Source organism: Aquila chrysaetos, chromosome 2 (genome assembly GCF_900496995.4).
Source record: "Aquila chrysaetos chrysaetos chromosome 2, bAquChr1.4, whole genome shotgun sequence".
In the NCBI taxonomy this organism is placed as follows: domain Eukaryota; kingdom Metazoa; phylum Chordata; class Aves; order Accipitriformes; family Accipitridae; genus Aquila; species Aquila chrysaetos.
This window is the reverse complement of record NC_044005.1, coordinates 3,595,278-3,611,244: the sequence shown is the minus strand read 5'-3', so window position 1 is coordinate 3,611,244 and position 15,967 is coordinate 3,595,278. Positions and strand designations below refer to the sequence as shown.

Sequence of the window (15,967 nt, the reverse complement as noted above, 5' to 3'; positions counted from 1 at the left end):
CAGTCACGCACCGATCATGCACACAGCTGTGCTGTGCAACAGCCCGCTGCCCGTCCTCCCCCGGTATTGCTCAGCTCTCTTATCTCCGTGGTCAGCATTCCAAGCAACCGGCAACAAACCATCCATTTTCTGTTCTGACTGCGTTTTCCTCGGCTGTCTACCTCTCCCCCAGTGTTCATCTGCGGACCAAAATCCCATCTTTTAACCCATCCATATACAGTGTCACAGAGCTCTTACGAAATTTTAAGAGCACATTTAAAATGCTTTCCCATTAGGAAAGCCTCAAAGAGTTATGTTGATATAAAGATACCCTTTCTGAAATATAAGTCAATAGAAAAAAAAGCCTTCCAAAGACTTTATTAAAGGAAAAAAACCACCATGCTGCAATTTTAATGAGGAGCTTGTAAACATAACAAACTCCTACTGATTTTCTCTATTAATTGCCTGCGTTATCGAAGACCAGGGCCCTGCAGCGCTCGGTGCTCAGCAAACCACCTTGCGGGGCTTAAGACATCTTCCTAAATCTGGGAGGGCTGGAGCCGTGCGTGGGCTGCGGAGGGCGAGCATGGAGCAGGGCGATGGAGGCTTTTGCAGGGTCACAGCAGAGAGGATGAGGCAGGGCTGGTTGTCCCTGCGGTGCGGGAGGCTGCCAGTGCGTGGGGAGCAGCTCGGGCTTCAGCCTCGGCTCTCCTCCAGCCTTTGCTCAGGGAAGGGAGGGAGGAGAGAGATGGGGAGACCTGCTGAGCTGACTTAGCAATCCCATTTTTATTAGAGATGCATTCGCTGATTAGCTCCACATCCTAATGACTCGGGCGCGATAAATTACAAAGGAAATGCAGAAATCGCTAGGGTTATATTAACATCTCCTGGGGAAGCAGCAGTAAGGTCATTTTCTGGGCCATTAAATGGTCGGCATTTGTTTGCTACCTTGTCTCTTTGATAGCAATTTTTTTTTTTCCCTTGATTTCAGCCCAGCGCCATCTCAGCAGGTGCTGCGCTCCAGTGACCTCGCATCCCTTCTGCACCATCACTCCCCCTGCTCCTCTCTCCCATCTCACCTCCTCCCTCTTCCCACACCGGCATCTGGGGGACCATGGCACAACGGGGCAGGTGCCAGATCACAGGAGGAATGGTCGCATTGGGTTTTTAGAGATCTGGGGACATCAGCCATCTTCTGGGCTCCCTTCTGCGTCTGCTGCAAAGAAGGATCACACCTCAAAACCTGCATGGTGCTTGCAGGCAATTTGCCGCCCATGAAAGAGGCAAAATCTCTCTGAGAGGTAAATTGTCATGGGTGATTTGCCCAGCTCTTGAGATAATAACCCTTACTGAAATCATTGCAAAAGGGGAAGATTCCTGAGTTAGTGTTTGGAAAGTGCCACAAAAATGAAAAAGCACAAGACATAATCATTATTATTAGCATGTTATGCCGCTCAGCTCAGTGCGGGCCGGAGCAGGCTGTGGGTGTGCGCTCCCACCCCTAGCACCGGAGGAGGAAGGAGCAGTCAGTATTTTGCGTGGCAGTGGAAGATCCTGCTTCACCTTGGCTTTCAGGAGGGACTGGGAGATTTTCAGTCTGATTCAGGTGGCCTGACCTGTGCCCTTTTGCTGATCATCCTCAGCAGACGTGGGTCAGATCCTACAGGATTTTTGGTGTCTGGCTCCCTGGAGAGCACAGATTCAGGGGAGGTAGCGACTGGCTCACTTTGCGACCCAGGATGGATGTGGCTTGTCCCTGATCACGCAGGGGAGCCTGTGGAAGAGGAGGACACTGAATATCTGCTTCCCAAACCTGGGGCATCTGTGGTGATGGCTAACACTCCTTTTCCTCTCCTTACACTCAGGGCAGCAGGGGCAGAAGGACACCTCGATGCATTGCTGAAGGCTGCACACCCCGGGAAGGCAGTGCTGGGCTGCAGTCCATCCCCAGCCCTAATCGCACACGCATCAGCTCCTCTAGCACAAGGATGAGTCCAGGACATGGAAATGACCTCGCTCTTTCTTCCCCCTGCAGAGCCAGCTTTCCCAGGCCCTGAACGGGTTGTCAGACAGAGCCAAGGAAGCAAAAGAGTTCCTGGTCCAGCTCCGCAACATGGTTCAGCAAATCCAGGTACTGTGTCCTGGCCGAGGAACAGTCCCTTCCCACCAGGATGAGCTGCTCTCTGCGATCCTCTGTCCCATCTCCCCAGCTTGGTTTGGTGGGTGCTCTCCCAAAGGGTCCCACACCTGACTTTTCGTATTACCCCCCTGCAGCCTTCCCAAAGACTGCTCCTCCCAAAGCTGCCTGTGTCACGGAGGGAGCAGCAGAGATCCCAGCCCTTCCCATCTCTGCCATAAGTAGATTCAAGGATGTGGCAGGATGGACCAAACCTGTTTCTCACCTGCCACCACCGCATTTGCCATGAGCCAAGGGCGTAAGCACCCCATGTGCTAATGCTATGTGAATTGCAGTGGTGCAGCTACACGTATAAAAATGGCCCATGTGGTACTATAAAAAAAAAAATCAGGTTTCCCGACTGAAATGGAGACATGCCCCAGGCTGTGATACTCTGCTCTGATCCACAGGAGAACAGCGTGGAGTTCGAGGCCTGCCTGGTGGCCCAGTGTGACGCTCTCATCGACGCCCTCAACAGAAGGAAAGCCCAGTTGCTGTCCCGGGTCAACAAGGAGCACGAGCACAAGCTAAAGGTGAGCCCCTACCCACCAGCTCGGGTGGTCAGAGAGCTTTCTGCAGGGTTCCACCGGACGGGGATGAGGATTGTGATGCTGTTTGTTGGGGTGAAGCGCCGCAGGAGGAGTGGGGAGGGCACTGGAAAGCCGCTCTTCTTGCTTTTCACATTAGCTAAATTCCATTTTGCTGCAGATGACCAGCCCGCTCCCAGCGTGACAGGCCCTGAGCAAAGCGCTGCTTCTTCCAGGTGGTGGTTCCCACTGAATTACTCCTTTACTGGGCCAATTACTAGTCATTAGGTCAGCAGAGCCATGTGTGCAGCATCCACAGGCTGGAAAATGTCCTTGTTCATGTCCCATGTTGCTTCCGAGCTACTAGCATAATCCTAGCTGAGTGCCTGTAACTTCTGCTGGCTTCAGCTGAAGTTCTGGGGCACTTGGTGTCATGAGATGCCACTTTCGTCATCAGGCAGGAGCAGAAATTCTCTATTTTCTATACTTGGTGAGCACCTCATGGCCTCAGGGTGGTGGCTGCACTGAGAGGTGAATTGTTGGTGTTGGGGGAGCTGAGATGCAGCTCTCACCATGAGCGTTGAGCTGTGAAAATGGGCTCCTGGCTTGTGTCATTCCTGCAGTCACTACACTGCATCTTTTCAGCTGGTTTGGGGCTGAGAAAGGAAGCAAAGGGCCAAATCTCATCTGGGAGTGATGGAGTTGGTGTAGCAGTGCCTAGTATCTGTTGGACAAGGTAGTTGCACCCTGGCCATCACTGATAGGGGCCAGCTGAGGCATTTCGCATCAATGTCACTTTGTACTTCCAGAGTCCCTCTTCCAAGGGCATTTCAGTGTTCTGGCTAGAAGCATCTGGGTGTCTTCTCTGGCTCCACTTGCATACCCCCCAGCCTTGCTTTGGGCCACCCAGGAGGCTCCCAGAGGAATTCCTGGACCTGCCTAAAATGAGGGAGGAGGCCACCAGCCTCTGGTCTGCCTGCAGACGATGGGCACTCCAACACGAGGGCTTGTGAGCGTTTCCATCAGGAGATGGACAATAGCAGCTTTGTGGGACCGAGCCCAGCATCAGTGCTCAGACAATAAAGCACAACCCCAAACAGGCATGCTATGCTGCCAACCTGTCTTCTAGGCGCAGAGAGGACCCCCACTGCCTGGTGGGCTCTCTTTCCCTCTTCCCCTTCAGGGCACGGTTAATTAAACTCTCACAAAGCTGGGCAGCACAAAGCAATTTCCCGGCTCAGCGCAACCCACAGAGGCCTTTCACTTTTTGGCCGGAGGAAAGGATCTGCATCCCACTGCTTGCTCTTACTGTATCGCCTGTCCCCCCAGCACATGTACATGTACATCCCACCTCCATCCACTCTTATTATCAGCCAGGCTCTGTCATTAGGCAGGCCTGGCCCTTAAAAGAAGAAGGTCCCTGGGTTTCAGGCTGGACTCTTAAAATCAGCCCTTGAGCCTCCTTCCCTGAAGGACTGAGCTCTTGCAGCTCCCCAGAAGCCGTGGGAAAGGAGCTGCACAGTCAGGAAGGGCTCCGTGGCATTGTGTGCTCCGGCAGATGTGGCACACGAGCCTGCATCCAGTTATCAGTAGCATCACAGCAGCTGGTGTTTAAAATCCAGAAGCTGCTCCCCTCTGCTCTGCAGCCTGTGGAGTGTTGGTCAGATTTTTAGCCTGAAATTATTTGATTTTCCCTTTTAATTCTTGCGGGGATGGAGGAGGTAAGTAATAAACGCAGTGGTGCTGCCTTGGTCTTAGGCTTGTATGGGGAGAGTTGTGCAGCCGTGACCTACCCGAGTGCCAGCTAGAGTCCTGCACGCTGAGATTTGCTTCCCGGGGTTTCAGCATGGTCAGGCTGGGACACGCAGCCTTGGCACGCAGCCCAGGTGAACGTACACCCTTCCCCTCTGGCTTGGGGATGGGGACGGAGAGGGTCTTGCCTGCTTTCACAAGCTGCAGACGGAACAGGGGGTGCAGGAGAGTTTCAGTCTTTTTGGGTACCTCCCTGCTGTCCTCACTGTGCACGCACAGGGTCCCCTGGCCACACCAGGCCACCGAGGCGAGCGTTTGCCACCAACCCTGCAGCCTGTCCCCCGCATCCCCTTCCCCAGCACTGCTGTCGTCCCCACCTGCTCTGTCACCCAGGGAAAGGGGCTGCCCGGGTCATCGCTGCGTGGGGGTTTCCCCTTTGCCCCCTCCAAGGAAATCCCTGGACAAAGGCAGCACCTGCAGCTCCAGCTGGGCACGGACTGGGCTGGCCTCGCTCAAAGGGTCAGGGGAACGCGAGGAGACATGAAAGGGAAGCAGCGTTGTGCCTGGAGCAGCTGCCTCCCGACGGGACATCCTTCTTGCTGCCTGAGGCTGGAGGGGATAACAAAGCCCCCAGCTCTCGCTCCGAGGCTCTGGAGCACTGGAAGTGTTGCAGAGGGAGCAGGAATCCTTCCACGGTGTCGGGAAGGAGGGTGTGCAGGGTGCGAGACTGTGCAGGAGAGGGGCCACCTCCACCCGCCCCGTCCGCAGCAGCATGCTGCTTGCTCAGCGCCATCTCCTCCTACACATGCCCTGGCACGCACTTTGCACTGAATTTGGACCCATGGTGGGTCCTCCTGCAGGACCGTGGGGCTTGTCCTCGTTGATGTACACATTAGGACAGGACAACACTGGCTGCTGGCTTGTGGTGATAGCTTCACCTCTTCCCACAGGAGACCAGTTCAGAGCAGCCTAGCCTGGCCTGCATGTCCACTTGCCGCTGCCCAGAGCATCTCGGCCGAGGAGGAGATGAGCAGGTAGATTGACCAGCGAGATAGCTGTGCCACCCAGGAGCCCTTTCAGATCCGAATCCTTTGCTCCAGCAGCCGGCGTGGAGCCGCAGCGTCCTGGCTGCAGCCGATCTCTCCGTGGGCTGTCCCTCCTGCCTGCTGGGAGGTCGGCCGGCACGGCACGGCACGGCACTGCGTGAGCGAGGAGGAGAGGCGCGGAGGGACAGAGCCTGCCGGCTGGCGCGGTGCCGCGGGCGCCTTTCACTGGAGAGCCCAAGTTCCCATTTCCATGCAGCACCCAGAGTTGGGGTCAGCTCGACTTTGGGACTGACCTACTTTGGCTTGACACATATTTCATGCAGGCGGGCACAAATCCAGGTTTGCCTGTGGGCCAACACTAATTACTCTAGAGCGGGGAGAGGTTTGGGAGGAAATGAACTTGGAAGGGACATTTCCCTGCCTTTCCCCAACCTCCCCCTATACTTGGATTCAGATTAAGAACCTGGGCTTTAAAAAATAACGCCTGGAGGAGCACTGGGGCCAGGTGCGTGCTCCATCTCCGGGACAGGTCTCCATGGCTGTCCTGCTCCTCATTGCTGGCCCTGGTTTTCAAAGGACCAGTATGGTCTTCCCCAAGGGAAGATGCCCTACGGCACGGGCTGGTTTGTGCAGGGGACACAGAGGCTTCCCTGCAGTGTTGCCCCAGGAAGAAATCTTCTCAGTCCACAGCACACATAGACCGAGCTCTGCTTGCAACTCCTTTAAGCTCTCAGCAGTGTGGTGGACCATTCTGGCCTTCTTCTGGCCTCCAGGTCATAGGATGTCTTTGGGCTGTGATTTCACCACAGTGCTTTGGCTGCAGAGCCCTTGCAGGCAAACAGCAGTTGTCACATTTCCCGGGGGAGCTAATTATATAGGAAACACTCACCAAGGTCTCCTGTCCATAGCGCTGGATCTCCAGAGATGGAATGCTGGTCCATGATCCTTCTTTAGGGGGTTACAGTCAGGATTTTCCAGGAAGCCCAAGGGAACTTGTTGTCCCCCGTTGGATTAGGTCACTGGTGATCAGGACTGGTGTGAAAGGATGAGAAACGGGACAGAAGCACAGGTTTGCTTTCTTGTACCATACCATTTCTGTATGGAAACACCAGACAGGACGCACAGGTCAGATAAGCTCATCGCGAGGTGCATTGTTTCCCAAAGATGCAGATACCACACTGCTGCTTTCTCTTGCAAATCCCTTCACACTGCACTATTTTCCCCTTGCCGTGGTGTCTGAGCACCTTGGGAAGGGCATGAGCAGCAGGAGCTGGGCACTGAGGACAAGGAGCTCTGCAGAGCTGTGATCGGGCTGCAGGGGATGCCTCTGGTTTTCTGATGTCCCTCAAGCTTTCCTCTTATTCTGTTGAAGAGCTGGATCAAGTCTGTCCTCCATAGCATCTGTCCATGTGCCACGTTCAGTGGCTCTGCACTGGAGACAAGGTCTCCGTATCGCACCTTCCCACACTTGTTGGTGCCATACAGAAGCCTTTGATCAGAACAGGCTTGTGCAAGCCTCCAGGACGTGCTGTCGCCAGCATCGCACGGGGTTGTTAACGCAGCAGCTCTGCTTTTCCCGGCTCCAGCCTGAGCCTCCTCTCGCAATAGCAAGAGACGAGTCACCATGGAAACATCCACCTGGAAATGCTCTGTTCAGAGGACGAGTGGTCGTGGGATTCAGCACAATCAAACCATCGGGATCTGTCCTGGGGGTTTTTCCATCTGGGATTTTTCCATCTGGGTTTGCAGCACGGCGGCGAAGCGCAGCAGCACTGCTCCCCGTAACACAACCGTGCGGGTGACCGTACCCTGGCCACGGTGGGGTGAGGAGGCTCCGTGTCTTCCGTGTGACATCCCCAGCAGGACTCATCCCAGATGCTGAGGAGACGAGGTTCAAGTAAGGTTGAGTGCCTTGAAAACAGGTTATCTAGCCAAGTACTAAAAAGAGGAGGAAGGTGAGGAAGACATTTAAGTAGAGATGAGTGGAGATGTTACTGCCTTCTAGGAGCTGTATTAAAATGTAAATTATAGTTAATGTCATCTTACGGGGAAGAAAAGCTCTTGAAATAAATTTCCTATTTTAAGGTAGTAGTGAGCTGCTGTGAGTGCACAGCAAAAGTCCTTTTTATAGGCTGTAATTAGCAGCCAGGTTCTGGCTGTTGCCTCCTTTGGTACCTAAAGGGAAAAAAAGGCATTTGATAAAAACGACCACAAACAAAATGTATGGAGCTGCCCAAATCCCCTCGCCAGCTGAGCCATTAGCCCTTTCCCACAAGATGCCACCGTTCAGTGAGGTGTGTTACCCGTGTAGTTTCAGGAGAGGTTTGTAAACTGTCTACCTCCATGCAGAATTCGTGGCAGCCTGGTTTTCCTGGTGATCTGGTGAATACTGCAATCTAAATGCTCTTCATTACTGGGCTAACAGGGAGCTGAGGTACCCCAGGGAGTGGAAATCCCTGATGCATGAGGAGAACTACAGGATGCTTAAAAAACAGCATGGAAAACTTGTGGGCTTCACTGGCCCCACTGGGTTTAGACTGTGCTTTCAAAGGTGTGGGAGATGTTTATGTCTTATTTTTAAAACCTTTCATTTCCTTAATCAAAGTGTTTCTTGGAGTCTCGCTGTTCCTGTCTGTGTCCCATTTCTCTTGTGCAGAGCGCAGAAACTGTAAAGCCATGAAGCCCCACTAGGTCCCAACCAAAGATCCCTCACCTTGCCTTGAAAACAGTTTGTTGGTGGTGAAGGGAAACATAGATTTCTACTGTTGGCTTGCCTGCTGTGTAGATGCTGCAATTAAACTGCTGTTTCATGCTCTAGTTCTCCAGATGAATAGGTGCTTGGTCCCCAAAGGGGATCACAGAGTTACAGAAGGGCAGGATCGCTGCGGCAAAAGGTGTGGGCTGGGACAGAGCCGCAGCCGCTGCTTCGGGTGCAGTTTCTGAGCACCTAGAGCAGGCTGCCTTGGGCCGCCTCCGGTTGGGTTTTGGATGTCTCCAAGGCTGGAGACTCCACAGCCTCTCTGTTCTGGTCTTTGACCACCTTTAAAAAAAAAAAAAAGCTTTTACTTAAGTTTAAATGGAATTTCTTGTATCTCAGTTTGCACCCACACGTGCATAAAGATTTATGTAGCCTCCATGGCAGCCTGCAGCAAGCACTTCCACTCCGGACCAGACCTTCATTAGCAGGGATAATCTGCTAGGAAGCTCGGTAATTAATCAGCCTGGAGCTGCCTGGCGCTGGCCTGACCTCACCCTGCTGCCAGGGAATGAGCAGGGTTGAGGGGCAAAGCCGGGGCCGGCATCTCCCCCAGCTCCCTCCTCCCAGTGCCAGGAAGCCCAGCAGGTCTCACGCTGACACCAGAGCGGCGGTGGCAGGTCCCCTTGCCTCGCCGGTAACGCCGTCTCTTGGCCAAGTGGGTGCCAGGGGAGCCAGCCACATGTCCAGGACTGTCCTGGGACACCGTGCCTGTCTTCACCAAGCAAATGCTGTTTCTTGGAGGCTCATGTCTGGCTGGTGGTAGCAGATGGCAATTCTGCTGGTAATACTTCAAAAGCATCTATTCAGGCAGGGAGAGGCTCAAATTCATTATCCTGGGCAAACCAGACAGAGATTTAAGCTGCAAAGAAGATAAGAAGATTGTTTTACCAATCCCATCTTTGCTGTCTTCCTGGTGGCATGTGCATTTCCCCAGAGAGGGGTCTCACATGAAAGAAGAAGGCTGCTTTTCTGGGTGTTCAAGGTGGGATGCCCACTTGCCCATCTGCAGCCCAGCAGGCAGGGAAGGCAAAACCTTTCTCTGGCTCGGTCGGTGCAGTCAGTTTATGCTCTAACAGCAAGGTTGGAGACTGCAGGCTGGGCTCATCTCACACTTGGTGGTAACACCATGATCTGCAGCTGAGAGACCCAACATCCACACAGTGGACAACCCTTGCAGGAGTAGAACAACTCCCCAGCACCCTCTCTTTGGGCAGAAGAGATCAGTTTAACACAAGAGGCCGCTTTGCGTTGCATGGCAGGGGCTGCAGGTTGCTGCAAGGCTTTGCACCCCCACTGTACCTTCTGGATCCCATCCTGAAGGACTGACCATCCCCATGGAGAAAAGAAGTCCAGGGGCTTGCCCATGCCTTTGGCAGAGGTCAGCGTAGGAGTCCAGATCTCCAGGACTAGTTGTTGCCTCTGCTTCATCCCAGTGCACTCAAATGTTAGAAACTGACACTGAATGAACTCTTCCCTCTAATGACAGCGTTTGAGGCCAAAACCGGTGTGTGCCGATCATGCTGCTCACTAGCCCCATCTCAGAGTGATCCAGCATCTCTGCAAGACTCCATACGCATGTCTTGGTCTAGAGGAGCAATATGGGAGCTCCCCCTGCTGCCTTGTCCACCTTGCACATGGGGTGTGCTGGCTGCAGCCCCCTCCCCAGCGCCTGGGCTTGCTCCGGCTCCCCTCTGCCACAGGCTGGAAACATCAGGCTGGGATTGCTAAAAGCAGCAAGGAGTGGCTGCTCCCTAAAAATCAGGAGCCGGCTAGGAGAGTGCTTCGTGGCATTTCACAGAAGCAGATACGTTGTCCCAAGCTGCAAGACTGGTAATTCTTTTCTTCCTGTTAGGTGATTAAGTAGAGGTGATTAAATTATAATTAAGCAACACATGATGTGATTGATTGCCCTGCAGGAGTCATCGCCCCCCCCTTGAAACGCAGGTTCATTCACAGCAGGAGGCTGACGTGCTTCGTTTCACCTCCCCGTCCCTCAGACCAGTAGGGATGCTCACAGGAGGAGATGGTCCTCAGCCCAGGGTGGTCATTCGAGCGCTGCTGTGCCTACGGAGCGGTGGGCACACGGGCTCTGGGATTCACCGACTGCGGTGCCGAGGACACAACTGTGCTTTCAGAAATGTTAATCGCTGCTTATTGCAGTCTATTCTATCGCACTGCAGCTGCAGATGCTGATGCAAAGCTCATCTTTACTGTCTGTAACATCCTGAATAGCTGTGGCCTCTAGAGCTGCGTAGCTTTGTTCAGTCCTAGTGGAGAACTTTACACAGCTTTAAAGCTCCTCCAGAAAAAAAGAAAAAAAAAATAATTGCCTGCCATGAGCACATTCCTCTAAAGCATAAAATCTCTCTTCCTGAGCTGCTCTGCCAATCTCCCATGACAGAAATCCCACTGACACCGGGTGCAGACCTGCACTGTCTCCTTCTGCAGGGATTCAACGTGAGGAACCAGCCAACCTCCAAATACACCCTCGCGGTGTCAGAGCCTGAACCCTGTCCTCCCCGCCGTGTTTCAGGGAAGGTCACCAGAGCCCGCGGGCACCGGCCAAACCACGTGCTTGTTTGTACTCTGCCGCTGGGTTGCTGAAACAGAATTCCCTGGGGGAGCCATCCATGGGTGCAAGAAGACGTGCTTTAGCATGCAGGCTGGGCAGACCCAGGCAGAGCTTGGCATGCTGTAGGGAGCCCTGTCACAAGGCGTGCAGGATTTATCTCCTCTCACTGGCACACCTCTCCTTCTGAGCTCATCCCCAGACTCCTGATGCAGCCAGGGGAGGAAATGAGGCAATTCTGCAGTGTGGTCCATCTCAGCTGATGGGAAGATGAGCATCTCAAACAGATCGGTAGTCAGAGCTGAAGCTGGGGGAGGTGGTGCATTCGTTCCTCTTGGAAATACCAAAATACCAGGCTCGCTCCTCACCCGGGGCGGTTGGGTGCAGCTGCCCCAGATCCAACCCCGCAGCCCGGCTCCATGCCAAGGATGGATAGGGCATTCCCACGGGGGCTGCAGCAGCAGCTGTGTATCTATGGAGGTAGGCATTTGCTTTGCATGGAGTTCATAAGCTGTCATTTGGAAGCTGTCTTAATTAAAGACAGAGCAAGGAACTTCCCTACTGCTTTGAATAATTATGTGGGTTAATAATTTTGAGCTAAACGAGGCTTGTTGTTGTTCCCCAGGTTTTCAAGGATCTGGAATTTGGTGTACGAGTCTTAGCCAGTTCTGCCTTTTTCTCTTCCTTTGAGTCCTTGTCTCCCTTCGTGTTGCCCTGACCCTGTCCCTGTGCCCACACGGCACCAAAGCCCGTTTGCTCCCCGTCTCCCAAACCTCTCTGAGCCACGCTGCTCTCATTGTCCCATTGCAGGTGGTGCGAGACCAGATTTCTCACTGCACGGTCAAGCTGCGCCAGACCACGGGCCTGATGGAGTACTGCCTGGAGGTCATCAAGGAGAACGACCCCAGCGGCTTCCTGCAGGTTGGTGTGGAGCTGCTCACGTCTGGGCTACGGGGGGAGCAGGAGAGGTATTGCACAGATGAGGGCCTGGGGTAATGCAGCAGAGTCAAAGGAGTTACACCCAGGATGATGTCCCCAGCTTTTCCAGCCATAAAATCAAGGGCCAACCTCTCATCACCTCCAGGTTCACAGAGAAAAGCAGAACTAGGCCAGGGACGTTTCTTACTCTGACCAGAGAAATAGAGGGTTGCAGCAGATGGTGATGTGTCTCCGGAGCAGTGATCGTGATGTGCTGTCTCTTGGCTCTCCAGCGAGAGAAGGACATACAGCACTTGAGAACTGCATCCCACCGTTCATTCCTGGGCAGGTCCCATTGGTACTAGACCCTGCCTTTAAAATAGTCCCCAAAACTCCTGGGGTCCCTCTGGCAATCTGAGGCTGCAGCGAAGGGCGATGCTAGAAACCACGTGTGATGTCCCAACCTTTGGCAGTCAGGGGCAGAAACGGCAGCCTGGGAGGCACAGGGAAGGAGGAGAGCAGGGTAGGGACGAGGCACAGCGTGCAGCCCAGGTGGCCCTCGATAGCTGAGGCTGCTCCTTGCCACCAGATCTCCGACGCTCTCATCAGGAGAGTGCACTTAACTGAGGACCAGTGGGGAAAGGGGACGCTCACACCCCGGATGACCACGGACTTTGACCTGAACCTTGACAACGCCCCTCTGCTACAGTCCATCCATCAGCTCGACTTCGTGCAGATGAAAGGTAAGAATATTTCCAGTGCCTTTCAAAAGCCCATCTGCTCATGCTGAGTGCTTCCATGCAACTCATCACAGGGAAGGGGCAGGAGAGGAGAATTTCTCATCTTGTCCCAGCAAGACTGGGCACCGCAGACCCAGAGTTATGCCCATTCCTGCGTATTTTGCACCCCTGGGCCAGCTGTCTGCCTCCCTGTCTCAGACCCCTGGGCAACTGTGTGCCATATGAAGGTGCCGGGAGCTTGGTTTTGCCTGGCAGTGCATTAGAAAGCACTCTGCAGGTTGGGACCGGGGTCTCAAGAGCAGCACAAGGCACTTCCCAAACCTCTGCTCACACATGCTCGCTTGCTCAGTGCTGAGCTGCGTCTGGCACGGGCCAGCTAGCAAGCTGCCTGCTGTGGGCAGCCACATTGTCCGTCCAAACACAAAGGCACAAAGAGCCACTCCACTTATCTCGGCGTCTTCGCTCCCTCCCCTCTCCTCCCCGTTGTCTTAGACCTTCATTTCCGTTTTAATTTCCTCCTCATTCTCCGTTCTCTCTGTGCGCACTCTCCCGAACCACAGAGAGCCACTGCAGTTGCATCGCTTTGCAGGAAGCAGAGAACCGCTGCGACCTGTGAGCAATTTGTGACTTGGCAAGCCCCGGGAAGCTGAGAGAAGATGGACATGGGCTGTGACTCAGGGAAGCTCAGGAGGACTTTGAACGTAGGCCTGTACCTTCAGGTGGTGCAAATGAGCTGCCTGGAGGAAAGGCAACCAGCTGCGGGTCTGACATGGCTCTTCATTGCCGCCACGGCTGGATTTCCTGACTCGGGAGCCATTTGCACACACCAGCATTTCTCAGCGGTCAGACACAGGAAGGCTGTTGACCACACGCTTCCTCTGTAGAGATAACGAGCATCTTCAAATAATGGCCCCGCTGGTATTTGCTGCAGTGAGAAGGGTGCATTGGGCATGGTTGCTGGGAGCGCTTGTAGTTGCTCATCATTAGCCAGACCATTAATTTGAAGTGTCAGTAACATTTTTTGATAGCGAGGGGAGCCAAACCCAGGGAGGGCTGGATTACTGTTTTGCTTACACACCCGTAGTGGAGATGTTAGCGTGTTCCTACCCTCCCTTCTTTCATTTTAGCCCAGAGGGTTATTTTTAATTAATAAGAGCAAATCTGCTGCTAGCTTAGCTGCCCGCCCTCCTCTGCGGAGGCAGGGCAGAGCTGACAGAGGCTGTGCTCTCGTCTCACCCTCGCTGTGGAAATAAGTTGTTGCATTTCGTAGACTTTGCAGAAGGTTGGGTTTGGATCCCAAACACGTGTCACAGCACTGGGGGAGGCAGGGCAACACCAGAGGTCTCGATAAAGAGCAGAGGTGAGCAATAGGTACAGGGCATGCCACATCAATTGCCAGCACATGCTGGGCACGAGCAGCATCTCGTCTGCTGTATCAGCTGTAACACAAGGGCTTTCTCCACTCGGTTTCTCCAGGCCCTCAGCCTGGTGGTTCCCGCTGAGCATCCAACCCAGGAGGTGGACGAGGTGCAGAGGGAGGTGATGAATGGTGAACCTTTGCTAGCGAGTCTGTCTTTTCTCTCCCAGGCATCCATGGCTCCTCCACATCTTGTCTGGATTCTCTATGTCTTTTTTTTGCTGGCTTTTGTCAGACTTCAGGCAGTGAGGATGAGGATGGAAGATGAGCAGCTCTGTTGAGAGGAGGTTTGGGAGGGCTGTCCCTCGCCAGGGGATGGGATGTATCAGTGGACATCCCCTTTCCCTGTCGTGCTGTCACCCCTCCATGCTTTTCAGAGCAGGAGCAGGCTGCCTTACACATGTGCGGATGCCCAAATACAGCAGTGTGAGCAGAAAAAGCCCTGACAGTCCTTTATGTCCCCTGTGTAGCTGATGGGAGGCTATAGGGTCCACAGCTTCCAGCTTCAGTTCCAGAGGGGTGCGGAGGCTGAGGACAGGGACCATCTGGTGCCTGTTTGGAGACCTCTCTGAAATGTGCTTGTGGTGCTTGGAGGTCTTCAGCAGCAAGGGCTGTTTTCTGGCTGAGCTGGCAGAGGGGGCAGCCCTGGGGGCCCCACAGGAACCCCCGGAGTGGGTGCTCTGCTTGGGACAGCGTGGAGGGACCCTGAGCCTTTTTTGGCAGGTCGATGGCTATCGTTCCCTGGCACTAAAACAGCATAGTTGAGAGACAAACTCATCTCTTCACCAAGTCTCGCAGTTTGTGCAGTTGCCTCCCCTTTTCGGACAGACTTCACCATGGCAGAAAGATCAGGTGCTCCCTGTTCTGCATGTCCCAAGGCTCGTCTCTGCTGCTCCGGCATTGCTTATTTTGTTGCAGTGAATGTGTTTTATGGAAAATCAGAGCAGTGCTTGCTGCTGGGTCGTAGATAAAGCCAGGCCCGCAGCTGCAGCCAGCTCTGCAGAGCGTGTGGGAGAGTGTCCCAGGTTTGGGAACGGCTACTGTGAAGAGTCCAGGCAGTTCTATACCAGGTATATTGTTGCACTGCCATATTTCACCAAAATTCATTAGAAAACAGGAAGAGAGCAGAAGAGCTCTGGGGAAATCTCAGCTTCACCAGGCTGCAGGGTGGAGGAATTTGGTGGAGCTTGTTTGGATAACAGTCCTTTCTGCTTGCTCCCCATCCCAAACCCACAAGATCACAGTTACATCCCTTGTGCCGTGCTGGCTTCCAAGGCAATAAAGGCATCCTTCACGCTCCAGCTGAAATGTGCGTGCCACGGCTATCCCCCTGCTCCTCTTCTGCGGTGCTAACAGCCAGGGTTACACTAATTTGTGTTTAGTTTCCTCCCCAGTGCCGGCCCCCCCGATCCTGCAGCTAGAGGAGTGTTGCACCCACAACAACAGTGCTACCTTGTCCTGGAAGCAGCCCCCCTTGTCGACGGTACAGGTGGAAGGCTACATCCTGGAGCTCGATGACGGCAATGGCGGCCAGTTCAGGGTAGGTGCTTGGACCACGAAGCCAGTCCCAGCAGCACGGTGTTGCTGCTGGCTCCAGTATTGCCCTGCCATGAAGTGACCAAAGAGTTCCCCAGACTTTTTACAAGTCCCCTCCTTCCCTGGAAACATGAGGCTCGCTGCTGGGGTGCCCAGGGAAGCCAACAGTGCAGACAAGCTCTGGTCTCTTTTGGGGGGCAAGTTTATTTGAGGGGATGGAAATACGTTTCCAGTGACCAATATGACTTGCGAACACAAAGAACACATTTGAAGCTCCGTCTTCTTAGGTTGCTAAATATTTCATGCAAGGTATGCTAATTGCCATGAAAGAATCATGGTTTGCCGGCTGCTAGCAAGCAGAGGTGTTTAAGGCCTAAGGGCTTTTAAATTGCTGTACTTACACAATTAAAATAGATTTTTCTCTGATCCAACATGCAGATAATTATCCTGGTGTGTTCACATCCACTGAGAGCAGGCTCAGGGACCGGCCCATTGCATTTTCTGAATTCATCCACAAGAAACTCAGGCAGGCAGGAACCAGAGCAGAGT

The 15,967-nt window shown here is 53.8% G+C and overlaps 1 protein-coding gene across 12 annotated transcripts in view; it reads left to right on the top strand.

Annotated features, from left to right (window-relative positions):
• Positions 1-15,967, top strand: part of TRIM9 (tripartite motif containing 9) — a 70,323-nt gene that overhangs the window by 37,308 nt on the left and 17,048 nt on the right. For 10 of the 12 annotated variants that reach the window (XM_030002504.2, XM_030002494.2, XM_030002484.2 and 7 more), the window contains exons 2-6: positions 2,015-2,110; positions 2,566-2,688; positions 11,618-11,728; positions 12,315-12,468; positions 15,265-15,422. In XM_030002504.2, the coding sequence (XP_029858364.1) occupies positions 2,015-2,110; positions 2,566-2,688; positions 11,618-11,728; positions 12,315-12,468; positions 15,265-15,422 (642 nt within the window). The remainder of the gene's footprint in view (positions 1-2,014; positions 2,111-2,565; positions 2,689-11,617; positions 11,729-12,314; positions 12,469-15,264; positions 15,423-15,967) is intronic. The other 2 variants (XM_030002462.1, XM_030002525.1) reach the window with 1 other exon arrangement.